General features: G+C 42.5%; 1 protein-coding gene across 2 annotated transcripts in view; it reads right to left on the minus strand.

Annotated features, from left to right (window-relative positions):
- Positions 1-15,765, minus strand: part of Tlk1 (tousled like kinase 1) — a 124,156-nt gene extending 108,391 nt beyond the window's left edge. Inside the window, exon 1 of one of the 2 annotated variants that reach the window (XR_003736275.1) lies at positions 15,463-15,765. Coding sequence is in view for 1 of the 2 variants with exons in the window: in XM_028885759.2 (XP_028741592.1) it covers positions 15,463-15,604 (142 nt within the window). In the remaining variant the exon portion in view is untranslated. The remainder of the gene's footprint in view (positions 1-15,462) is intronic. The other variant, XM_028885759.2, reaches the window with a different exon arrangement.
- Between the last annotated feature and the right edge of the window lie 11,143 nt (positions 15,766-26,908).

The following is a 26,908-nucleotide window of genomic DNA, read 5'->3' on the forward strand; positions in this document are numbered from 1 at the left end:
GCTCCTCACAACTTTCTTATACACCCCAGGACCACCTGCCCAGGGGCAGCACTGCCCACAGTGAGCTGGGCCCTTCCACAGCACTCATCAATCAAGCTTGTCTGTGGGAGGGCAGTCTTAAGGAGGCATTTTCTCAGCTGAGGTTCCCTCTTCCCAGATGACCCCAGTTTGCATCAAGTTGACAGAACCACCAGGACAAACACTCTCAACAGACCATATATTCTATAAACGAGCACCAACAAACGGAGAGGAAACAAAAAATGTCCCTCAACCACAGTGGAATTCAATTAGAAATCAGTTACAGAAAGCACTTTGGGGGATTCGCAGTCCGCTGGAAATTAACATACTCTTAAACAACCAATGGGTCAAAAGAAATCAGAGAAAATAGAGATGAATAAAAACAAAGAACATATTAGAAACATTAGAATTTGTTATGTGAATCAAATTGATTTGTTGAAACTTTACAGCTACAAATGAGTACATTGAAACAACAGGAAATGTTATAAATCTAGAAAAAAGTCCTCTTAAACACCATAAAGATAAAAACAAAGGCACAAATGGGGGGGGGGGTGTCACGGTTCAGCAGGCTAAGGTGCTTCGCCACCACGTCTGCTGACCTGAGTTTAGGCAGGAGAACTCACATGGGTAGATGTAAAGAACCTATCTATTCCCACACGCTGTCCTCGGACCTTCACACGTGTGCTGGGTGGGCAGGCACACACATAAATATAAATATATTAATAAAAGTAAAACTTTTAAATGAGTTTTTAGATGGAATGGAAAGGGGTAAGACAGGGTTTGGGATGATACACTCCAAATACATGTATGAAACCGTCAAATAAATATTTTAGAGTTCTCCAAAATACAAGATCCCTACACACACACACACACACACACACACACACACACACGTAAATGTACACTCAAAATCAAACGCCGGGCCTCCAACATATTGGATGAGTGATCTAGCAAGGAAGTTACGTACAGGAGCGTGCAAGCCTGGGGAATGGAGGGAGGTGATCAGTGTGCAAGCCTGGGGAATGGAGGGAAGTGATCAGTGTGCAAGCCTGGGGAATGGAGGGAGGTGATCAGTGTGCAAGCCTGGGGAATGGAGGGAGGTGATCAGTGTGCAAGCCTGGGGAATGGAGGGAGGTGATCAGTGTGCAAGCCTGAGGAATGGAGGGAGGTGATCGGCGTGCAAGCCTGGGGAATGGAGGGAGGTGATCAGTGTGCAAGCCTGAGGAATGGAGGGAGGTGATCGGCGTGCAAGCCTGGGGAATGGAGGGAGGTGATCGGCGTGCTAGCCTGGGGAATGGAGGGAGGTGATCAGTGTGCAAGCCTGAGGAATGGAGGGAGGTGATCGGCGTGCAAGCCTGAGGAATGGAGGGAGGTGATCGGCGTGCTAGCCTGAGGACTGGAGTCAGACCCCCAGTGGCTAACCTGTAATTCCAGCCTTAGAAGACCTCTGGAGATGGGATTCCCAGAGCAAGCTGGCTAGTAAGATCAGCTATAATGGAGAACTCTAGGTTTTATTGAGAAATGTCACAATGGGTAAGGTGGAAGAGGATGATTCCCACCGGCTTCAGCCTCCCCACACACATGCAAAAAATACATACACACATACATACACACAACTCACAATGACAATGGAAAAAAAAACCCACAATGAAAATAACAAATGGCCTTTAATCCCAGCACTTGGGAGGCAGAGGCAGGAGGATCTCTGAGTTCAAAGCCAGCCTGAACTACAGAGTGAGTTCCAGGATAGCCAGGGATACACAGAGAAAGGCTGTCTCAAAAAATCAAAACCAAAAAAAAAAAAAAAAAGACAAATTTACACACTCCTAGAGATACCCAAGAGGTCAAGCCAATAGGGTTCCTGAAAAGGTGGCACCCTTCTATATCAAAGCAAACTAAATGTACTGTGTGTGCAGTGTAGGTTTCGGCAATCATGAAAAGCGTGCTGCTCTGTCGTGAGTCTGGATACTGAGAGAGGCTGTATATGTGGTGGGGAATCAGGTGTGTGGGAAATCTCCGTAGCTCTGCTCAATTTCTTGTGAATCTCAAACTGTTCTAAAAATGAAGTCTGTTTAACAAAAAAAAAAAAAAAAATTTAAATAGGAATTAAAAGCACAAAGAAATACCACTCCACTGCATCAGAATAGTTAGTGTGTGAGGCTAGCGATCCCAGTTGTTGGTGGGAATGCTGAACAGTGGGAGATCTCCCGTACTAGTCATGGAGTGTGAAACAGTGCAAACACTTGAGAAAACCGGCAGGAGCGTCTACAGGCAAACACACAGCCTGTCATCCGGTGACTTTGCTGGGAGGTACATTCAGCAGACAGAAACACAGACAGGACAGCATAAACGTGTTCCTAAGAATACTATTAATTAGGAAGCCGGGCTGTGAAGGCACACCTTTAATCCCAGCACTTGGAGGCAGAGGCAGGCAGATCTCTTAAGTTCGAGGCCGGCCTGGTAGTGAGACTCTATCTCAGAAAAAACAAAAACAAAAATACTATTTATTCGGGGAGCTGCAGGTGTAGTTCAGCAGTAGCCTGCTTTGCTTAGCATGTGCATTTTCCCAGCAACACCACAAATAGTATACAAAAATCATAGTCTTTTCAATGCAAATATTTGAGAAATAAATATGAGCTAGTATCAAGAATTTACACAGATAGATCTCACAAATACTGGTGGGAACGAGCTAGACTTGAATTGTATACTATGTGAGTGTACAGTAGAGAAAGCTGTACCTAGTGGAAAGGGGGCTTTTCTTTCTTTTGTGAGTAGCAGTTACACAGGTCAGAGTTCATAACGACTCACTGAGCATTACTTTGTGAGCATTTCTGTAGATTATGCTTTATCTGAAAGGCATCACACTACACAACTTTAGAAACAAAGTGAACTGAATTACAGTAAAAGTATTTGATCTTAGAGGTCAGTAACTTTTAAAGGCTTAAACACTTAAAAATGTCATTAAGAAAAATTGACACTAAATTCAATAAGGATATAAAGCTTTATACAATGGAAAGTGTACAAGTATCTAAAGGGAAAACATGAGGAAGGAATTGTTTCCATCTGATGTAGGAAGATGCGACATCACTACCATTTATTCTAATGTCTGAGATACAGATGTTAAGAAAAACTGACAATGGGATTTTGACACAAGTATCTATCATTTAAATTCATCTCACTAGTGGTAAAGATCTACTGAAACAAAGTAACCTTTTTTTGTTTTTTTTTTGTTTTTTCCAAGACAGGGTTTCTCTGTGTTAACAACCCTAGCTGTCCTGGAACTCTTTTGTAGACCAGGCTGACCTCAAACTCACAGAGACCTGCCTGGCTCTGCCTCCTGGTGTGGGCCGCCACCATCTGGCACAAGACAATCTTAAAAGCAGTTAAACTTCCCTTCTCTACAGGGCACTTTGTTCAGACCTCTGTGACAGAAGTTCAATTACCTTCCCCCCCACACTGCTTCACAGGACTTGCCTGCCTCGCTGTAAAGGAGCTGTGCTTCCTCAACCGCCAGCTTCTAGCAGTCTCCAGCAGCCAGCCCTACATCCTACTCATCTCTTTTGCTTAAGTTTACTTTGAACAACCGAATGATCAACAAATTTAATAGCTTGCTATAACATATACTACAATTACACATTAATTCATGTTCAGAACATAAGTCAAAGCTGTTACCTCAGAAAATTCAGCCCACCTTCTAAAGGTCTTGCAAGTCAGTCTTCCTCATAAGAGGCACCCAAGTTCCTCAAGAACAGGACTGACTCGGATGCATCTTTATTTCTCAGAACTAGGCTCCAATTTGAAAACTACTTGCTGAATGAATTAAATATATATATATATGTGTGTGTGTGTATGTGTGTGTGTATGTGTGTGTGTATGCATGTATGTATATAATGTATGTGTGTATTTATGTATATGTGTATGTATGTATGTATGTGGCTCTGCAGATAAAGGTGCTTGTTCCACAAGCCTAACAACCTATGTTCAAGCCCAGACTCACATAACAAGTCAGATTTGATGGCACATATGGGCGTCAGTGACAGAAGTGCCCTGAAGCTCAGGAGCGAACCAGTCTGGAGTTCACTGAGCACTTGCACAGGAGAAAAAAGGACCCTCCCTCCACAAAATGGAAAGCAAGAAAAGCTGTCCAGAAGTTGTTCTCTGGAAGGCGCGCTCGCACTCTCTCTCTCTCTCTCTCCTCCCTTCCCCCCTCTTCCTCCGCCTCTGTCCATGAGCAAGCACCAAGTAAGGGCACCCAGCACTCAGCTCTATCAGAGGTCTCTAGCGCACTGGGCACAAGTTCACTTCCCAGGTGACGTTGTCCTTTCTACCCTCCACCACCTTCTCTGACTCAGCGCCAAGTCTGGCCAGGTAGTGGTGATGCACACCTTTAGTCTCAGAATTCAGGAGGCAGAGGCAAGTGGATTTCTAACTTAGAGGACAGCCTGGTCTACAGAGTGAGTTCCAGGACAGCCAGAGCTACACAGAGAAACCCTTCAAAAATCCAAAAAGAAAAAAAAAAAAAAAAAAAAAAAAAAAAAAGCCAATTCTGGTAGAGTACTTGCCTACCTTGTAAAAAGGTGCTGGGTTAATTCTCCAGACACACACACATCAATAAACAAAAATTCTTAAAAGAAAAGATTCGCCATTCACATCAACAACAGTATAATGATCTGCCCAAGGTAACACCGGTAAAAACTGATGGGGAGACACAAACCTGGGTCCACACACCTAGCCCTTCATACCACCTACAAAACTAAGGATCTATGGCCCAGCAAGCACTCTGCTGGTACAGTATGAATAAGAGATAGCAGTCCTCCTGTGTTTAAGGGTTATTGCTCTAGAGCTTAGTAATGAATGGCATAACCATGTTTCAAATGTCATCAATTCTCATGCCATTCAAACAAACAAACAAAAGACTACAGGAAGTGCTAGGCATGATTGGTGCATACCTCTTATATCCCAATACTTGGGAGGCTGAGGCATGAGGATCATGAACTTGAGGCCAGACTAGACTACTAAAGACTCACCTAGACGGAAGGGGAGGAAATCTATAAATTAGTTAAATTAAGAAATTACAGTGGGCTGGGGAGATGGTTTAGTGGCTAAGAGCACTGGCTACTCTTCCAAAGGACCTGGGTTCAAGTCCCAGCACCCACACGGCAGTTCACAACTGTCTATGACTCCAGTTCCAGGGGATCTGACACCTTCATATAGACATACATGCAAATAAAAATAACAGTGCACATAAAGTAAGAATTATTTAAAAATGTTAAATAAAAAAAGAAAATACAATAAGTATTAAAATCTTAACTGGTACCCAGATTCAACACAAAGTATATGTTTAAAACCATTATATTAATTTTCTACATGAAAATACTTTTTACACATAGTATCAATGTTCAAAAAGTATATATATTCATATACTACTTAATATAAGGCATGTACTAAGAATGTACATGGGCAATTTGAGTCTCATACAAACATCAGAGCAGTTACAGAGATAAAGAGAGCTAGGAAACACAATCTTAAGGGGTTGTCTACACTTGTGATCTGTCCTTGATCAAGTCATTATGTGGTGAATGACCAATACGTTGTCAAGCAGGAATACTGGGAAGGGCAGGAGGCGCTGGGAGTTTGTTGCCATTTCTTAGCCTTTAAAACTGTAAAATGGAGTCTAAAACAGTAAGAAATACCTGGAGCAACTCTAACAGAGTACTGATAAACTGAACTGTATACTTGTACAGTCTTGAGTGGGCAACTCTGGTTAAGTGCAAGACCTATGCTAATAATCCTTAAACCTGGCATGTACTAAACCCTGTCCTAGCTTATAAACACAGGTCCATCTCACACACTGCTGGCACAGAAGCTAACAGACAAAACAGACAGTGAAGAATTTGCCAATTTACCCAAAGCCAGCCAGTCTTCTAAAAAAAATTTTAAATTTGCCCTGTCATTATATCACTGTCTTTAATAGCCACAAAATGACAATTAAGATAAAAAAGAAATAATCGAATAAACCCCTAAATAGTTGTTTATCATCATCTTCCTCGGGAAAACTGTACCTCACTCCATCCATGTGATCTCAAGAGAATGACTATTACAGCTTTTTTATGCTATCTTACTGACTGTGTGTCTGACCTCCTAGGTCCTAAGAGGGTTAAGGAATTGGCAATTCAAATAGATGAGCAGTAACCAAAATTTGATACGTGGACATTACAATGGAAAAGATGTCTTTCATTTGTGGTTGCTAAGCTACAGGTAAATGCCTGGGATTCCAGAAACAAGAAGCTAGAAAAATCCAGAAATGAAAACAGAAAGACCCACAGATAATATCTGAGCTCTTGAATCTAGTTGCTTCCAGAGTCATTCCACACTCCTCCACACACACAATTCCAGTCGCAGAAATAAAGCTGTTACGTTGTGAACACAAGTAACCAAAAAAAAAAAAAAAAAAAAGACGAAGCTGGGAATGTGGCATATGCCTATAATCCTAGTACTTAACTGCTAAAGCACAAAGGATTCAAAGTCAAAGCCAGCCTCTAAAATAAACAAAACAAAAACTAAGAGCCACACATCTTTAATCCCAGGGCTCTGGAGGCAGAGGGCAGATCTCTCTGAGTCCAGGGCTCTGGAGGCAGAGGGCAGATCTCTCTGAGTTCAAGGCCAGACTCATCTGTGTAGCAAGTTCCAGGCAGGTCAAGAGCTACAAGATGAGACCATGTCTCAAAAGAAAACAAACCTCTAAGCATGGCTAACACACTAGCTGGGCAAGAACAGTTGTCTATTCTAGTCCATCTACTAAACAAAGTAGCACTGTTGTCAGACACGTGACCGTTAAGACCCTGTACTTCATTCAGTGTAGTCCACTCGGCTCTGCTGAACCTCTCTCTGTGTACTAGGACAGAGAGTCGTACGTTCTTCATTTCTCTGAACCTCTGTACAGATCTCCTCATCTGTAAACAGGGATATTAACAGTACTCACTCACTGTGACTGTCAGAAGTAAATGTGCTATGATTTACAAGAGCACAGAACACTGAGAAGCACTGGTATCTTCAAGTAAATTAAGTCATTTTTAAGAGTATACAAACTTGCCGGGCAGTGGTGGTACTTTAATCCCAGCAGTCAGGAGGCAGAGCTAGGCGGATCTCTGAGTTCGAGGCCAGCCTGGGCTACAGAGTGAGATCCAGGACAGGCACCAAAACTACACAGAGAAACCCTGTCTCAAAAAAAAAAAAAAAAAAAAAAAAAAAAAAAAGTATACAAACTTGACCAATTACAGTGATATTTACCAAAACACTTTTTTATAGAAAAAAAAGTATTTTAAGGGATAAACACTATTCATGGGGGAAAAAAAAAAACCTGAAAATGCCTTTGGTCTCCTAAGACAGGATGGTTATTATTAGCTTCACACAAACCTCTGACCTTCCCCAGTGGCACTACATTTATCATCAAAAGGGAAGCACACACACACTGTGAGTAGGAAACCATGAAATTGCACTTAATACCAGCACTTCTCACACAAGCTACAGAACTTAAAGCTACAGGCAGCTTGGTGTTTTCTCCAGCTAATTAGTTTCTAAGGAAAGGTACAGATTTAGAAATCTGTGTAGAACCACATGATGATAAGAAACAAACATTTTAAGTCATTTAAGAAAACTATTTGGCTTTGTAATGAATCTGGAGACTATAACATTTAAGTACAAGAATAATTTCCCTTCTTGAAAGTCACCAAGTATCAGACCTAATGATGAAGCTACATTGGAAGACTTAAAAATTAACCTACCAACTGGATTTGCTCAACAGATACTTCTACCCCAGGCTTTCATTTTCTATCAACCCATTCAACCTCTCTGCCTCTCATTAGATTTGCCAAAGAAGTTTGGCAATAATTTGCCAAGCAGAATTAGAATTAAAACTATGTGGTTTTTTAATAATGCATAGATGATCCAGACTGCATGTCAAGCTTTTCTCTGCCCATACTGAATATTAATAAAAGTCAAAGATCTGCCACAAAGCATTACAGCTTCGTCTACAGCCTCAGCCGCCAGATCACCCAACCTTCACAAGGGGATTGCTCCTCTTTCCTTTACAAGGAAAATGCTTTGTTCAAATGTTTTATCTGCTATAGCCCTAGTGGGTTTATAAGGCAAAAAAATTAAGATAAATTGAACTCCAAATTAGATTATGAAACACAAAGAGATTTTCCATTAATGTATTTCTAGCATTTCTATGAAGGCTCTACACTTACCTTTTTTAAAAAAATGGCATGTAAGATTAGTTTTGATCTTATCTTCATGCATGTATAAAAGTCATGCCAAAAAAATTAACAAGAGTTTACCTGTGAACTGAAGGATAGCAAAAAGATGGCATTTGTAATTAAAATGGGGAAGGGGAGAAACCAATGAAATTACTCAGAACCAAATTTCCACCTTTTAGGCACTGTACCTAGTGATTATAACCCAAAGCCTTACTTCGAATCCCAGCCTGCCACTGATTACCCAGGTCAGACTGGGCACATGCCTTTACTTTTCTGCGTCAATGTTCTCACCTGTAAAACTAGAGTAATTTAACAGAGCTATGTTATGAGGTTAAATGAATTAGTATGGGCAGACTCAAACTTTAATTAGTTTCTTATTACTCATGCCACCCTCTAACTTGGAGGCAAACCGAGGGAACAGGCTGAGAAACACTTCCAGAAATACTTCCTGAGACAACCAACTCATTGTCTTCCTCGCATATTTACTTACATAACTTTTAGCATATTCCTAAGTGTTTTAATATTTAAGTAATTTTTAAAAACAAGACTACATCCCATACTACTTGCGGTGCTCACAGACTTAATAGTAAGAACTTGTTAGCAAGAATGCCCCCCCCTGACAAGCTAAGGCTATCACTGCGTGGCTCAGCTTGACCTTGAACTTTCATCCCACACCTTAGCCCTTCAAGTTTCTTGTTTTTTACTGAGATAGGGTCCCACTATGAAGCCCAGTGGTGAGACTGCATGTGTATTATAACACAACATTTGTTCTTCAGGAGAATTTTTGAAGAGCTGTATTAGTGCCTCTAATTCCCGCCCCCAAACACTGCACTACCCCAGTCTGCACTACCCTAGTTTTATATTTAAAAAGCTGTTGCAAAGTGTAAGAAAAAACTACCAACTTAAAAGTAAGAAATCTGAATTTTGGTCTCAACTCTCTTTCAGTGAAAGCCTAGGCAAATTATCTGCATTCCCTCAACTAAAAATGAAAGATACCTACTAAATTGCTTCCACAGTACCTGGCAGCACTGTGATCCTCATTTTATGAAACTGAAGCACCGAGATAAGCAACTTGTCCAAAGTGACAGTTAATTAACAGCAAATACGAGACTAGACGTCAGTCACCTCTCTCTACCACACTGCTTCTCCCACTGAGAACACCAGCCAGGAATAGCACACTGGTAACCCAGTTCAAGACTCATCCTTGGCTACACAGCTACCTTGGGGCCAGTATGGGCTACATGACAACCTGTCAAAACAAACAAACCAAAAGCCACAAACAAACAAAAAATATACCACTACTCTAAATTTTCATGTTATCAATCTAAAGTGTTTACTCAATGAATCAGTATTTAAAATGGACTTTAAGTGAAGTTTGAAGCTAGAAGAGTTCTTTCTAAAGCTAGTATTTCCTAAACTGGCCTCAGCAAGGTTAGGGGAGGGGCTGAAGACACAGCTATGCAGTTGGGACCAGAGTTTAGCTCCCAGAACCCACAAAACAAGCTAGGCACCGGGCGGTGGTGGCGCATGCCTTTAATCCCAGCACTTGGGAGGCAGAGGCAAGCGGATCTCTGTGAGTTCGAGGCCAGCCTTGGCTGCCAAGTGAGTTCCAGGAAAGGCGCAAAGCTACACAGAGAAACCCTGTCTCGAAAAACCAAACAAAACAAAACAAGCTAGGCATCCTGAAAAGGTCAGTAACTCTAACTGTGGATACCCTGACTTCTGTACACACAGGTGTGTGCACGCCTGCCCCCACCTCTTCAATGAGCAAACATTCACACAGACAGCTACACACGAGAATTTATGCCTAACTTCCCAACACCTAAAAATTCAAGATACAGAAGAGATTATGTTATATATAAGATTAAAAAATGAATTGCTGTAAGTAATATATTACAAGTACAACCCTCAGAATATAAAATTAAAGTTGCTGATTTTATTTTATATCCAGGTTATATTTAATGTGCATTAATTCAAGAGAGATCAATTTAAACATTTTCCTCATTTCTTTCTATATCTTCAAAAACATTAAAAAAGCTTAAGCATATTACTTCTAAAATCATATAAGCAATTACAAACAAAAGACTAGACTATATTGATAATTTCTCTTTCAAAATTGAAAACTGGCCCCCCAAAGTATTCTAAAATCCTGTGTTCAGTGTATTACACTCGACTAAATTGTATCATTAGCAGTACTCAGCTCTCTAAATGTCTTCAAAGCTTATTATATTTACAGGGAACTTAACAACATTTCAACAAGACTGATCCTGTCGACTCCAGAAAACCCTCAGAGGAAAAACAACAAAATGCAGAAGAATAAAACCAACAATAGTTTCCTATTACTGACTTGAGAACATCCAAAACATTTATGGATATATAAGTATGGTTTAACTATATTTAGGGATTCTTAAAGAAAAAAGAATGTCAGAATGTTTCTATATTTAAACTAGATGGAACCCTAATTTGTTAAATCCAAAAGCACCCAATCTAAGAGTCTACTGAATTTACCTCCACATCCCGCCCCAAAAATGTATCTGTAGTCTGCATTAAATCCCTCAGTTAGATACTTCTTCTTCCTACTGTTGGACAAGCTTGGCAGCACAGGAGCTACAGGGTCTTATGTTCTTGTCCAAAATTTACAGTCAACTCGTTCACTTGCTGAATTAGCGCTCTAAACTGGGGGAATGAATCTATTTTCTGTTAATGTTTTTGAAATCTGTGTCTCCCACTCTTTAGTCCTACTAGGCTGAATACTGGGTCCACTGACTTTCTGGAGATCCTCACAGACACTTATGGAGTACAAAGTACTTACTTGCCACATTGCCAGTAGCCTGTTTTGTTTTGTTTTGTTTTATCTTAAGACAGGGTTTAACTGTCCTGGAACTCCATTTATAGACCAGGCTGGCCTCAAACTCACAGAGATCCACCTGCCTCTGCCTCCCAAGTGCTGGGATTAAAGGGGTGTGAGACCACCGCCCAGCACGAGTAGCCTTTTTAAAAAACTCTGCCACTTGCAGATCTTGGTGTAGTATCAGAGAAGAGTCATTCTGGAAAGGGTAGGCACTTCCTACATCTCAGTCAAAACATTCCAACAGACACAAAGCAGAAGCAAAATCAGCTGCTCTTCCGGTAAGCCAAAAATCCTACGAAAAAATATAAAACAATACCACTATACTAATTTTTTTATTTTAGAAGTTTTTCACAAAAATTTCACTTAGCATGTAACTGGCTTATTACATTTAAAATTAATGAATACTTTCAAAATTATTAGTTTTAATACAGCAAACATTAATAACTAACATAAAAAGAATCTTTGGGATCCTTAGTAATGTTTAACAAAATAAAGGGGTCCTGAGACCAAAAAGTTTGTACACATGGAGCCTCTCTCAGATCTCCAGACCTCTCTCTTGGGTTTTCTTTTCTCTTGCTCTGCTAATGTGTAAATGGCACACATACTGACTCTTGAGCTAGAACCCTAAAACAACCCTGTCCTCTAGCTAGTGATTTCAAGGAATTACAAGTGCGTATCTCACTCTTAACATCTCCCTCCAGGTACTTAAGCATCTGGGGTTAAACACTTTCTTCTTCTAAGGACTGCAGTCTTCAAACACAGAAGCTTGCCTGAAAGCAGCAACTTAGAGCAGCTCTGTGATGCTGCTGCCCGTCACTAATACTTGCACTGCTCACAAAAAGGTAAGGTCACTCATAACTAGCGAGATCAATGAGGAAAGAACAGGTACTCTGATTCAATCAATCTTTGATTCTTAGCAATAATGAATTCAAAGAGTGACCACATGTTAACATGCGAACGGCAAAGACTAGAACTAAAGTCTACTTATTTAGCTGGTCAGACACTAGGTTAAGAGATTTCAACACTGACCTTTACTTGAAATGTGCCCCCCTCCCCCCCCTTCTTCTCTTGTTGCTGTTTAAGACAGGGTCTCTTTATGTAGCCCTGACTGTCCTAGAACTCACTATGTAGACTCTTATACATAATATACTTAAACACAGTAAAACACTCAGAGGCGAAGATCTCTTGCCTCCCTACCACAGTGCAGGGATTAAAGGTGTGTGCCACCATGCCCGACTGAAATCTTAATTCCTCAGCCCCCCCCCCAACTCCTTAATATCAGTATTATAGAAAACAAAAGGGGTTGGAGAGTACGGGTTCTAAAGATCCAACGGAAACCGTGCAAATTAACCTTCCAAATTAATAAAGAAAAAACTCTGGGACTCAGAGCAAAGAAAACAGTGTATCCCACATCTATCATTAAAATCCGGAAGAGTTAAAGGATTCCAAAACTTATCTATATTGTTTTTGCAAATGAAATAAAACTATATGAATATGATAATGGGAATTACAGCAAGAAAGGTAGGAAGAGAGCCAAATATATGACATTCAAGATAATCAGATTACCTTCTTTAGATTTTTGGAGTCAAATATGTCAAAACTTCAAAATAACTTCTACAGACACATAGGACATATCTTTTACCACTTTCAAAGTTTAATTTGCTTAAAAGAAGTGCACCAGGGGCTCAAGCTACAGCTTAGCAGTTAAGAACATTGCTGCTCTTGCAGAGCAGCACCACATGGCACCTCACAACCATCTGTAACGCCAGTCAGAGGGGATCCAAAGCCTCTTCTGACCTCCTCTGGCACTAGACATGCATATGGTACACATACATAAACACAGACAAACACTCATACACGTGAAATCAAAACTTAAAGATTAAATCACTGACAAAAAGTTCACAAACATACATGTATCTAACATCTTTTGAACTTCACATTTTTCTGTGATTGAAAGTTAATTTGGCTCAGGTTTTCAAGGAACAAAGCTTGCACTATTCTTAATACATTTGCTCAATATTTTGAATCAAGTTCCATCAACATTTCTTACTAGTCCTCACTTGAAGCCAAAGGTTCTCAAACTGAATTTATGCAGCATATTAACATATATACCTGGAAAAAGTGCTAACACTCGTGATAGCAAAAACTGGGGCTCCACTCAATGATAGACGTCTCCATCCTAATCCTTGGGGCTCCTTCCTATAGACAGTTCCTGTTGACACTGGCAAAATCTAAGAATACGGTGCCAAGTCTCAAAATGGATGGGGGGGGCAATTAACACAGTTTAATTTACATGCTGGTTAGTAAAAAAAAAAAAAAAGAAATGTCCCACAATGACCTAATCGTTTTGAGGGCTAGGGTACAGCCCTGCGGCAGAGCACCTGCCCACTTTACAGCAGGTCCCACAGAGAAGGAAGGCAAATCTGGTGTCAGTTTTAACTTTCACAAAACCATATCCTGTGATTTTTAAGTATTAACTGATACTCCCTATTTTAGGTTAACAACAACAAAAAACAAAAAATTCTACCATAAACTAAACTGCTGGGGGAGGGAGGCTGGCTATTTGAAAGTTTGAGCTGAGTAAGTCCAACCACTCCAAAATGTTCACCGTCGGGAGTGGTGCAGAATAGATAGAAGTTTGGCTAGAGCTGACCTTCCTCAGAAACTCCATCTGAATTTGGTGGCTGCCAAATTCCTAGTACTGATAACAGATGTCAACTGTTAAACCAACACCATGTCTCAGCAGATTATTTAATACAGGTCCTGGCTCATAGTAATGGCTCAATAAACACGTGGGAAGTGAATGAGGAATTATTTTTTAAAGGTGTAGTACTTTAGAAACCAAGACAGTCTTTCCAAAGCTCACACTATCATTAGGTATCTTAATGAAACCACGAAGTGGAAATATGCCACAAGCACCAAGCGCCCTACTTACAAAAGACACTTTAAACCACGTACGTACGTACAACTATTCAAGTGCACATTCGTACATAAACATCTTACAAATTTTCAAGTGCAGAAAGGAAAACTCAGATGTAGTAAATTGCAGTCATTCAATAAACAAGCTTTTACCTTCTATTAATGAAAAAATCAGTGTCGGGGTGAGATGAAAGGGGAAAATGTCTGTCAATGTAGACGGCGTGTTTAATGGATGCCATAAATCAAGCCTTCCCGTGAATTTTCTAGAGCATATTCATGTCAATCTTTGAGCCTATTGTCACTTTCACACATGCTCACGGGAACAAAATGACAAAGAATGCTATGCCTGAACCACTGGATCCGGGCATGAAACATTTGATTAGCAATTTTCTAGGCACCGGATAATAAATTTAGAAATATTTATAAAATACATTATTCCTGTCGACTCCTACATAAATCGAAGCTCTGAATTTCTTTACGGGATCCACTAGACTGCCGGACTTCCAAACGTTTTCTTTTCTTTTCTTTTTTTTTTTAAGGTGCCGATAATCTCCTTGTGTGAGACAACTGAGAGCGAATAACCCATTTACCAATAGCTAATGAATACGGCTACGCATTTTCCAGACAAAAGCGCGTTAAAACATCCGATGCACATTTACTCCTTCCCTGCTAAATGAGTGTTCTCCGAAATTGCATTTTATGTAGTATGCTTAAAGTTAAATGCAGCAAGTTTAAATTTTAGTCAAAAGCTCTGGGTGCCTTTCTAGCTGTGTGACTGCTACATCTGGTGGCAGAACACTTGCATGCAAGAAGCCAGAAAACTTAGCAAACAATTGCAACCGATCTCGGTCCGTGTTTTGCAGAAACCTCCACGCAGGAATTTCCCACACACACACAAAAAAACAAACCCCACAACCAACCCCCTGGCAGAGAAGCACGCGAGCCTTGTTGCTACCCGCGAGCATTAACGCACAAACGCGCAGGAGCCGATGGCGAAGGAAGGAAAGTTGCAACCATCTGGAGGGGTGGCTCGGGGCAGCCTTGCCCACGAGTCCGCTCTGCCGTTGGGATCGCTCGTCTAGGGGGCCGCGCTGGGGATCCGGGTGAGTCGGATCCGAGTCAAGCCCGGAGCATTCCGGCGGCGGGCGAGGGGCATCCTCCCGGTGCGGGGCCAGCCCCGGCTCGCGGCGCGGGGGACCGCCTCTATGGGAGGAGTGCGGGCTAGGGGAGGGGGCTCGCGCGCCTCGGCTGCACCGCGAGGGCAAGCCCACCCGAGCCCCGAGGCCGGGAGGCTCCAGGCGCCAGGGCAGGCCTCCCGCCCGCGAACCGCCAACCCCCCCACCACCACCCCCACCACCCCAGGCCCGGGGTCGGCGCGGGCCGAGGGAGCCCGCGGGAGGGCGCGGCGGCGCTTACCTTCCCTGGGCCTCCCGGATGGCGGCGTGTGATTCAGCAGGGACCTGGCCGCCGCCGCCGCCGAGCCCGGGGTTGGAGACGTGGAGAGCCGGGACCAAGATGGCGGCCCCTCCAAACTTCCACTGCTACTTTGGACACTCATCAAGCTACTTTCTGGGAGCCCGACTCCCCCCTGCGACGGCGGCGGCGGCGGGCGGCACCGGCACCCGCCTCCGTCATGGCGGGGGCCGCGCTGAGGAGGGCGAGCGCGGGCGCGAGGGCTGGGAGGGGAGCGCCGCGCCGCCGGGGGAGCGCGCCGGGCGGAGGGCAGGCGGGAGGGCAGCGCCGAGGGGAGGCGAGGGGCCGGGGCCGCGGGGCCGGAGCGCGGGCGGAGCGCGGGGACCGCGCCGGCCCAGGAGGCCACTTCCGCGGGCGGAACCTGCCGTGGGCACCTCTGCAGTGCGTCGGGCCCCGGCGTCGCCCGGGCAGCGGCGGGCGGTGGGTGGCGGTGGTGGCGGCGGCGGCGGAGGAGGCGGCGGGGTAACCTCTGCATCAGTTACGGGCGGCGGCGGCGGCGGCGGCGTCACGCGCCGCCAAGGCAAACACTATCGCGAGGCTCCAGCGCCTCCGGTAGCGGCGGCGGCAGCGGCGGCGGCAGCGGCGGCCGCGGGGCCGGCAGGGGGGATGGGGGGGAGGGCCCTGCCCGGGCGGGGCGAGGGCGGGGAGGGCGCGAGCGCGCAAGGGAGGCGCGGGGCCCGCGGCGCGGCGCCGGGGCGGCGAGTCGCGTGCGCGGGGCCGGCCGGAGGGGAGGCGCGCCCCCGCTGCCACCTGCCTCCCCCCCCCCATCCCCCCCACCCCTCGCTGCGGCGCGCCTGCTCCGCCGACGCGCGCCCCACACCCAGCCTGCCCGAGACGCCTCTGCTCTCGCCCGGCTCCGGAGTCTCAAAATGGAACTGAAAAGTTGAGAGTTTGCCTCTTGCCCATCAGGAGGAGGGGGGGAAAAAAAGAAAAGAAAAAAAAAAAAAAAAAAAAGACCGGTGTGCGCTTTACCCGTCTGCAGAACGGGTCGTGACGGAATAAAAAGACCTACGAAAATAAAACTTTCGTTAAAAACAATCTGCCAAAGGACTGGAGAACATCCTCCCGGTGGTGGGGGTAGCCCATGTGTGTGGTAGAGGCTGTTCTTTGTTTTCACAGAAGTGGAAAATCTAAATAGGAAATTTTGACTACTGAATTCACATTAAGGGAAACAAAACAAAAAAAAAAAAAAAAAAAAAAAACTATAGTGTTCGTCTTGAAGAAGGTATGGTTTCTAGACATTTCCAGTTTCTAGTGCCGCTGTTGAGTATGGACGACAAATTCACAAAACAAATTACAGCATTTGCTGAAATTTATCGATAGAGCGTAGCTTTCTACACACCCACGTACACACACCAGCGATTGGCCATCTTGTTCATAAAAGAACAGTCTAGTAGTCCAGGAAAAATACAACAAGGTTATTGCTCTCCTTAAACAACCAAATTGAACAGAACACTAAAAAGATTGCGCTATAGAGCAACTGTGTGGGCATAAGGAAATGACATGATTTCCAGGGGGACAAAAATGTCATTTCTATTTTTTATTTTTATGACTTCGCATTTCTCAGAGTAATGTTTTCTTCAGATAAACTATCATCCTGGAATAGAGCCTTGGCTGTCAGTTATCTCCAGGAGTCACTGGAGTGTTCCTGTGCTTCAGATTCTTCTGTTTTTAGTCACAGTCTGCTTTTGAAACCTAAGGGCCGTCACAAACTGAACAACTTTATTGAAGTAGAATGGACTCACTGTAAACTGCATGTCTCTGGTCCCCGCTGGAGCATGCACACAGCTCTGAAGCCCCTGTACACTCAGTGGTGACCATCTGTTGCCCTCCCAACTCACCTCTACCTATCCTTTTGAGGTCCCTCCACCCCCACTCACCCACCCCCACCCCTTTGGAGGCATAGATCTGCTTTCTGTGCTACAAAGTAATTTGAATTTTCTTGAATTTTAGATGAAGTGTACAGTTTTTCTGTCTGGTGTCTCTCAACGTAATTATTTTAATAGCCACACGGTTGCATTTTCTTGTGTGAACGTATCACACTTTATCCCTTCAACTGTTGATGGGCATTTGCATTTTCCCCTTTTTGCTATAATACTTCCATGAACATTCATGTACAAGTCTTTGTATGGACATATGCCGTCCCTAGTCTTGGTTACATACCTATGACCGTATATGACATGTTAATAAATGTACACTCTTTCTGGTTGTTTCGTCTTTTGTATGCCGGGGATCAAGCCTAGAGCGTCACACATGCTAGGCAAGCACTCTACCTCAGCCCCTCTTTCTGGGTTTTAAGAGCAAGCTTAGTCTGCGGATTGTATCATAAAGGACATAGGACATAGGACAGGAAAGAAGTTAAGAGACCTGACATTAATGTCAGCAAGCAAAAAAGGAAAATCTTTAATTCCACCTTCCCATCTGTAACAATGAGGTTAGAGCCACTGGGCAACTCCTTCCAATTCCAGGACTTCAGCTCAGAGTTCAGCTCCACATAAACTGTTTAAAAAAAAAAAAAAAAAAAAAAAAAGCCAGACAGACAAGGTGCCTCGAACTAGGACTTGAAAGGTTGAGGCAGGAGGATTGCTTTGAGTATCAGACTAGACTGGACTCCATTGTCCAGAGCCATAATTGACCTTTATGCCAACTGAGTAGGGTCTTATGTGGTGTGGGTTTTTTTAATGGTGACTAGAGGAACACGACACATACATAAACATGTTACTTCAGTGATATTTTGCTGTGGCTGCTGCCTGAGGACAATTACATATTCCTTTCTTGTCTTCTTGTAGTTTATGATAAAGATAGCACTCACCAACTTCTGCAGAAGCCTCTTCCAGTAATAAGGAACTAATCAGAAAAACTAACTTGGCTTAAAAATGGAATGCCAGGCATCATCTAAATTCATGCTTTCAAAAACTACCAAAAGGTGATAGAATTTTCATACTATGTTACAGTAATTAAAAGGTGGATATGATCTCTTTTTGTAAGTTTATTTTTAGAAAAATGACTAGAAGGATACACCTCAAAAAGTTAATAACTAGTGTAGGTTGTGAGATTATATAATTGATGTTTCTATCTCTGTCCTTCCTTCCCCAAATTGTGTACAACAAATTGCATATTTTTGAATTTTATTTCTTTTATGTGCATTGGTGTTTTGTCTGTGAGGATGTCTGATCCCCTGGAACTGTTATAGACAATTGTGAGCGGCCACGTGGGTGCTGGGTATTGAACCCGGGTCCTCTGGAAGAGCAGCCAGTGCTCTTAACTGCTGAGCCATCTCTCCAGCCTCCAAATTATATATTTTTATATTCAGGAAAAGTTCATTACATGACTTTTAAGTCATTTAAGCATAAAATGTCTCTAGACAACAGTTATAGAAATGGGTAATTTTATAAGCAGTATACAGTGATGCCCACTCACACCCCCAGCTCCCTGGTAACTGAAACAGGAGGAATGAGAGTCCAAGGCCAGCTGGGTCACATATTCAAGAATCTGTCTCGAGGGGGCGGGAGAGATAGATGGCTCAGTGGTTAAGAGAACTTGGTTGCTCTTCCAGAGGTCCTGAGTTCAAAACGCACATGATGGTTCACAACCATCTAGAGTGAGATCTGATCCCCTCTTCTGGCATAAAGTCATACATAGAGATAGAGCACTTATATACATAAATAAATAAATATTTTTTTAAAAAAAGAATCTGGCTGGGCTGTGGTGGTGCACGCCTTTAATCCCAGCACTTGGGAGGCAGAGGCAGGCGGATCTCTGTGAGTTCAAGGCCAGCCTGGTCTACAGAGTGAGTTCCAGCACAGGCTCCAAAGCTACACAGAGAAACCCTGTCTCAAAAAACCAAAAAAAAGATTAAAAAAAGAATCTGTCTTGAAAATGTGTGTGTGTGATAATTTAAAATAATTATGCCAAGTGGGTAAAAATGTATAAATGGTTAAGTTCACCATGCATGTACCTCACACGTTTGTTAATACTTGGGCATTAAAAAAAATGTCTGATGGATGGCTACAGTAATATAATAGATTGTATGAAGGGAAAAAAAAATACAGAAACGACAGGAGACCCCAAATTCAAACTGAAGGGGACATCTGCCTCTGAGGGTGGAAAGGGAGATCTCAAGAGCAAGGACACATCGCCGGCAGGTTCTTCGGGCAATCTTCCTGGCTGAAGTATTCCTAGAGTGGGAGAGAGCTTGTGAACAAGGGTGGCAGTATTAGCAAATAAGAGAAGACACGGACCCTTCCTGGAGGGAACAGGGAAGAGAGAAAAGAAGGTAAAAAAAAATACATTTCATATCTCTCAATATTTGATTCCTTCTGAATTCAAATGAAAGAAAATAATTCCTGTGCCATTTGAACCCTTTTGCCCAAGCCAGCAACAAATGAACCAAACTGAATGATGTCCTTTGGAAGTAGTTCATTCAGTCGGAGAGAGGAGCCGTTCATGTCTCCCTGAGCACTGACTGTTTGCCTCGGTTCCCATCCAAGTGGTCCGTGGTGTCAGAGCTGCCGTTCCAAATCAGCTATGGTGGGGCTATTCCCACCTGCAAAGTAAACAAAAGCCACAAGCCCGCTTCCTCTCCCCATCAGAGCTGGTTATTAAGCATCAGCCAGCAGACCACTGACCCCTTAGCATATTCATCATGGTCCTCTGTCTTCCATTCCTTCGCATTGCCTAAGACTCAGTAAGGACAAGGACCCTGGTCTGTCATGTTTACAATTATATTTCCAGAATCTGGCACCTGCCTGGCATACGGTTAGTGTTATATATTTGTTGAGCCAATGTGTTCTATACATAACTAGTCAGCAAGCCCTGGACTAACCTCATAATCATCCGGGTTGTCCACCAAGCAGAGGCAGGAAGAGAAGTGTTTTACTGCCCCTCCCCCTTCACTCACTCTTCACTGACTAACGTTTGTGGTTTGATAAAGTTCACTGACCGTGTCAGGGTTGCAAAGCACTCAGGAGGCAGAGGCGCTGCCCCTCTCTGTGAGTTTGAGCCAGCCTGGTCTACATAGTCAGTTCCAGGACAGCCAGGGCTATGGAGAGACACATTGTGTCAAAAAAAGAAAAAAGGAGAAAGAAAGGAAAGAGAAACCAAAAAAAAAAAAAAAAAAGAAAGAAAAAGAAACCAGTTATGGAAAAACGAAGTCAGTTTTATTTCATTTATAAAATAAAAATTTTGAATGAACTGTCCTTACATTCAGAATTATGATTATTTGATATTTGAATTTAACTGAGCATCCTGGGCTTTAATTGGCTAAATCTGGCAGTACCAGCCCTTTTGAGTCCATAAGTTAGTACCCAGTAAAGTTGAAGATAGGATGACTTGGCAATTCCATTCCAAATAGAGACCACAGGAATCCTTGCTCCTGTGCACCGGGAGATAAGAATGTGCTCCGCGTAATTGTTTGCAGTAGCCCTAAACAGAAAACCACCCAAAAGTCCACCAACAAGAGAATGGAGCCCGGTGTGGTGGCCTTTAATCCGAGTACTCAAGCCCGTCTAATCTACAAATCCAGTTCCAGGATAACCAGGGCTACCCAGGGAAACCCTGTCTCAAAACCAACCAACCAAACAAAAACCCCAAGAGAACAGATAGAGTACTGCATATTCACACAGAGAGACACTACACAAAGATCGGAATGCTCACAAATGGGACGCTGGTTAAGAAGAGCAGGTGAGAGGTGACAGCTACTTAGAAGGCTGATGTAGAAAGGTCTCTCGAGCTCAGGAGTCTGGAGTCAGCAACACAGACCCAGCTCAAGAAGGAAGAGAGGAGCTAGAGGGATGGCTGGGTGGTAAGAGAATACACGGCTCTTCGAGAGGACCCAAGTTCAGTTCCCCAGCACCCACATGGGGTGGCTTGCTGCTGATCGTAAATCCAGCACCAGAGAATCTGATGCAGCCCCACCCCAAACATACAAAGAAATTTAAATGGAAAAAAAAAAAAAAACCTTTGAAAAAAGAGAAGAGCCTCAGGTGGTGGCACTTGTCCTTAATCCCAGCACTAGGAAGGCAGAGGCAGATGAATTTCTGTGAGTTCAAGGCCAGCCTGGTCTACAGGGAGTGTTTGAGGACAGTCAGAGCTACCTAGAGAAACGCTGTCTCAAAAAACCCAAATAAACAAATCCATTAAATGAAAATTAAAAATCAAAAGGAAAAGAAACCAGTTACAGAAAAATAAGATCAGTTTGACTTCATTTATAAAACATCAAAACCTTAAGGGCTAAATACTATGTTGTTCATAGATGGACACATGATTGTCATGGTCAACCTTGGCCGTCAACTTGATTGGATCTGGCACTGACTGTAAGGGTATTTCTTGGAATGGTGACTTGAAGGAGGTGGACCCTCCCCAAGAGTAGGTATCGGTGTATAAAGAGTGCAGAGTAGTGCTGCTGTTCCCTGCCCCCTTCGCTTCTCCCTGGTGAGGGCTTCTACCTTCTTGCTGCCACTGCTGCCACCATCTTTCACTGAAATCAGAGCCAGCTTCATGTAGTCCAATGTAGGACTAGCAGTAATCCTGCAGGCCTTCCGGATAAGCTTAGGTTACTGAGGCAACTAGTCTCATGGAATGAACAGCTAGCTGTAGGGTTCTCAGCCTCTGCAGGATGCAGACACTTGTTGGTCTACTCAGCCAGAACTGTGGAAGGCAATCTGATAAGTAGTTTTATAAGAATATTCGCCAGCCAAAGTCATGCTGGGATCAAGAAAAACAGGCCTTGGCGGTTCGTGTTCCTGGAGTTGTATCCATGCCAGTGGATGGCCACACAATCCAGAAGAGAATTTGACATTGCTGCTGCCACTGTTGATGTTATAACAATGGTGCACACCGCTGCTACTGTTTCTGGGATTACCATTTCATAATTCCTTACTACAGCTAGTACAGTGGAGACCCTGGCAACAAAAGTAGCTACCACATTTAGTTAATCTTTCATTCTACTGGACATGATAAATTTAATTCAGTAGTTATATACATCTCGACTGGCTTTGAAAATTATAAATTTATAAACTCCAGTTGCTTTTGGGATACTATCTTACAGGGACTCTAACGTACAGTATAGCTCGTTAAGGAAGGGAATGGCTCAGTTGCCTTTAGCCTACTGGCTATGGATGAGATAGGACCTCTGTTGGTCTTTTCTGTATTGAACACACAGATTGCAAGCCCAGTGCCACTTTAAGATCCTTGGCAGCAATTAACCATGCAGCTCACACACGATTGAGCCCGTATGATAATGAGTATTCAGAGACGGGTAATGCCTGGGGAGCACTCACCAACCTAAGACAGAGCACCTGTGTGGCCTGGGCAGGCGACTCCATGACGGGTAGGTGACCTGCTGACATCCCACACAACCCAAGTCAGAAGCTCATTTTTTAATAAAAGGGGGACCTGCAGGCCCCGGTTTTGGGTAACTGTTGCCTTGCTTGCGGACCTTGACCTTGATATCCTCCCAATGCTAATTTCCTGCCAGGTTCCACCCTCCTGAAGGCTTAAGGGAAGTTCCTTGTCTGTGTATTCTGAATAATGGGCGTTAACAGTTTAGATGCAAGATTGTAAAACATCAGTAGTGAACTTCTGCCCTCCGGGGTCCTCTCATTGTGCTGTAAGCCTGTAATTAAGACCTCCTACCCCCTTCAAGAAATGACATTTGACATTTTTATATATATATATATATATATATATATATATATATATATATATATATATAAATTAATCTGACATTCATAGATTTATGGGACATGACTAACCAGAAAAAAAAAAAAAGAATATTCATTCTAACTGTTCTGTGCTTCTAAATAACCCTGCCTCATACAGTGGTTAAGCTGAAAAGGAAAAAAAACAAAATGGGAGTGAGAAGCCAAAAGGAAAGGTTTACCTCTATCACAGAATAGGTTAGAGAGGATCACGGGGAGCCATTGTGCCATCAAGTGCCTCAATGAAGCCATATTTAAGTTAGATTAAATTATAGAAGTGTGTTTGATTTTCTCCCCTTAAATTGGCATACATATATGTATGAAGCATTACATAATGAATATCAAGGAAATGAGATGTACTGAGCCTTCTTCCTTATCAAAGGGAAGGCAAATGTCAGTAGATCTTCTTTCACACAGACTTAGCTTACCTTTTGGCTCTTTTCTTTATCCAACTATATACACAGATTGGAGCTCTTGAGATTCCTGTTTGTAAGTGGAGTTTTCCTGTCCCAAGCACCAGCTCCAGAATAATCACAGAGGCTTAACTACAAATGCTTGGCTGATAGCTCAGGCTTGTTACTAACTAGCTCTTACAACTTAACCCATGGCCTTTACCTCTATTCTATTTTGTAAGTCCAACTCATTCTGCATCTGGCTGGTGAGTCCTAATTCCGCCCTTCTCCTTCCCAGCATTCTCAGTTTGGCTCTCCCGCCTAACCTTATTCTGTTCAGCAATTGGCCAGTCAGCTTGTTTATGAAACTAATCATAGCAACAAATATTCACAGTGTACAAAGGGATTATCCCACAGCATTTCCCACTTTTTTATAATTAAAAAGGAAGATTTTAACTTTAGCATAGTAAAAATTATATACAACAAAAAGACTTATCAAGCCAGGTGGTGGTGGCACATACCTTTAATCCCAGCACTCAGGAGGCAGAACCAAGAGGATCTCTGTGAATTCGAGGCCAGCCTGGTCTACAGAACAAGATCCAGGACAGGCACCAAAACTACAGAAGGAAACTCACCCCCCCCCTCCAAAAAAAAAAAGAGTTATCAAGTAAGAATTACAGTTACAATATCCAGTCTACTTGTATTTGGCAAAAATAGAGAAAACACTCTATTATCTATCCTATTTTGGTGAGTCCAAAGTTTTATATACCTAATTTGCTTTTTATCATAACTAAGGAAAACTGTAAGTTAACTATTTAGTCTTTAACTCCATCAAAGACCCCAGAAGGATGAAATGTTACCTAATGACAAGAACATCTTGCTGCCTGGACAGTCACCCAAAGTTCCCCTGCAACATGGGACATCCAACTCTGGCCTACAGGCCTAGCATATCTGACAGACTTTCCTGTAGATGTAACCAACCGTCTTATTAAATAAGAAACACAGAAACAATGTAAAAGAGAAAGCCGAGAGGTCAGAGCTCAGAGCTAAAATCTCACCCTTCCTCCTGCTGTCCCAGCTTCGTGAAAGAGACCTACTTCCTGTCTGTTCGTTTTTTTATAGTATGTTGTTCTGCCTTCTCATTGGTTGTAAACCCAAACACATGACTGCCTCGTCACTGTCTGAATGTACAGCCCCCTAGGTCTTAAAGGCATATGTCTCCAATGCTGGCTATATCTCTGAACACACAGAGATCTATGGGATTAAAGGCGTGTGCCACCACCGCCACACTCTTGCTATGGCTCTAATAGCTCTGACCCCTGGACAACTTTATTTATTAACATACAATCAAAATAATATTTCAGTACAATTAGATTACCACCACATTTCCCCTTTTCTATTTTAATAAAAAGAAAAAAAGCAAAAGGTTATAACTAACAAAAGAAAAACTATATACAAAAGTACAATAACTATATACAATATATACAAGTAATAAATACCTAAACAGGTATTTGACAAATCAGAGAAAATAATTCCATTATCTATCCTATTTTGGTAAATCTAAGATGTATCTAATGCACTTTCTATCCTAATTAATTTTCAACTACAACTAACTAATCTTCAACCATAACTAACTAATCTTCAACTCCCTCAGAGACCCAAGAAGGTAATAATATTAGCTAACAAAAATAAAAACAGGAAGTGCATGCAAGCAACTTCCAAAAAATTTGTGAGTTGACAGAAACAGCCAGCTGCCTGGGCAGTCACCTGAGGTTTCTCCGCAGTGTTGGGGCATCATCTTCAGCCTATAGGCTTAGTGTATCTGACAGACTCATTTGTGATGTAGGATGTACACAAGGTCAACAGTTCAACCTCACATTGGGTGAGAGCAGTCCACATACCAGAAACACCTGAATTCCACTAGTGTCCTGTCATGATTCAGGATTTTAAATTTTGGAAATTGTTGACAGTTTTTAAATTCAGCTGTCCATTCTTCTTGGCTGTGTATATATGGCTTCATCTCAGCATCCCCTTCTTCTCCACATCCCTCTATTAAATGCCAGTCTACTTTTGAGAGGCATGAGCTTTCAGCTGCTGTTCCATTGTACAACAGAATCCATCGGCCCTCTGCCTGTTAAGCTGCCTTCGAAGAAAAGGGTACTGTACCTTTTCCGGATGCGAAGGCCACTTCAGGGATGGGGCCATATTGTCCTGGCCTCAGAAGATGCCTTTTGATAAAGCCATAACCACACTTGTTTTGGCAAGAATCAGTAGTCCCTTGTTTCGTGATCTGTCTGTCCATTTTGTCCTGTTGATTCGAGGATACTTTGTTGTCCAGTGGCTAACTTTTGCCAGAATGAAAGTTGACTCCATATGCAGTTTCTTCAATGCCCATATTTCCTCTAAAGTAGATTGGTACTGCCAGGAGCCGACATGTCTCAAAAAAGAAAAATTTTCTAAGTTATTAAAACATTTTAAATGCCATATTCTGTAGATCTCTGAAGGGTTTGAAGATGACCTGTCTAAAACATCTCTGCTCAATTTTTAAAACATATCTAATATGACTACAAGTTCTATGATAATGTCTAACTACTAGCTTTCATTTCTTTATATCCTAATCGTTGATAATAATAACATTCAAGGATCAGAAATTTGCATTACATTGTTAAATGAATGGTATAAATACAATTAGAAATATACATATAGCATTTTCTAACAATATCAGTTTCAAATTTGTATACAATATAAAACAATCCAATCCAATGTAAAGTATTTAAAATTAGTAATTGTCTTTTTCTTTTCTTTCTTTCTTTTTCTTTTTTTTTTAAACAAGAACCTTAAATCTAATCTCCTTTGCTTAGCCTTTTTCCTAACCCTTGACAATAACTTGTAACCAACCCCCCTAAACACTGAAAATTATCCCAGACTCAAAACCCATTAAAAAGACCAAAAAACCACCCGCCCCACACCACCTCTTTGGGAATGTGGGCGTCGTATTCTTAAAATTGCTTCCTGCTGGGTATGGGCGAAGTTTTCTTTATCCTGAAAGAAAAATTTTAGGTTAATTGTCAAATTCTAGGAGAGGTAACTATATCCTTCATTATCCAGTCTGTGTATAATGCCAAAGTTCAGGGTTTATCTCAAGTCCTTATTCAAGTAGTCTTTGAGACTGGATCATCTCAGCTAGTCATCTCAAAATTGCTCTGAGCACCTTGTAGTTCAAAGCTAATCTGTGGATGATGTTTGTCAGCTTAATGATATTATTATTGTCCACGTGGAATTGTTGTTGTTGTGGGG

The sequence above is a fragment of the Peromyscus leucopus genome, chromosome 4 (assembly GCF_004664715.2).
Source record: "Peromyscus leucopus breed LL Stock chromosome 4, UCI_PerLeu_2.1, whole genome shotgun sequence".
In the NCBI taxonomy this organism is placed as follows: Eukaryota; Metazoa; Chordata; class Mammalia; order Rodentia; family Cricetidae; genus Peromyscus; species Peromyscus leucopus.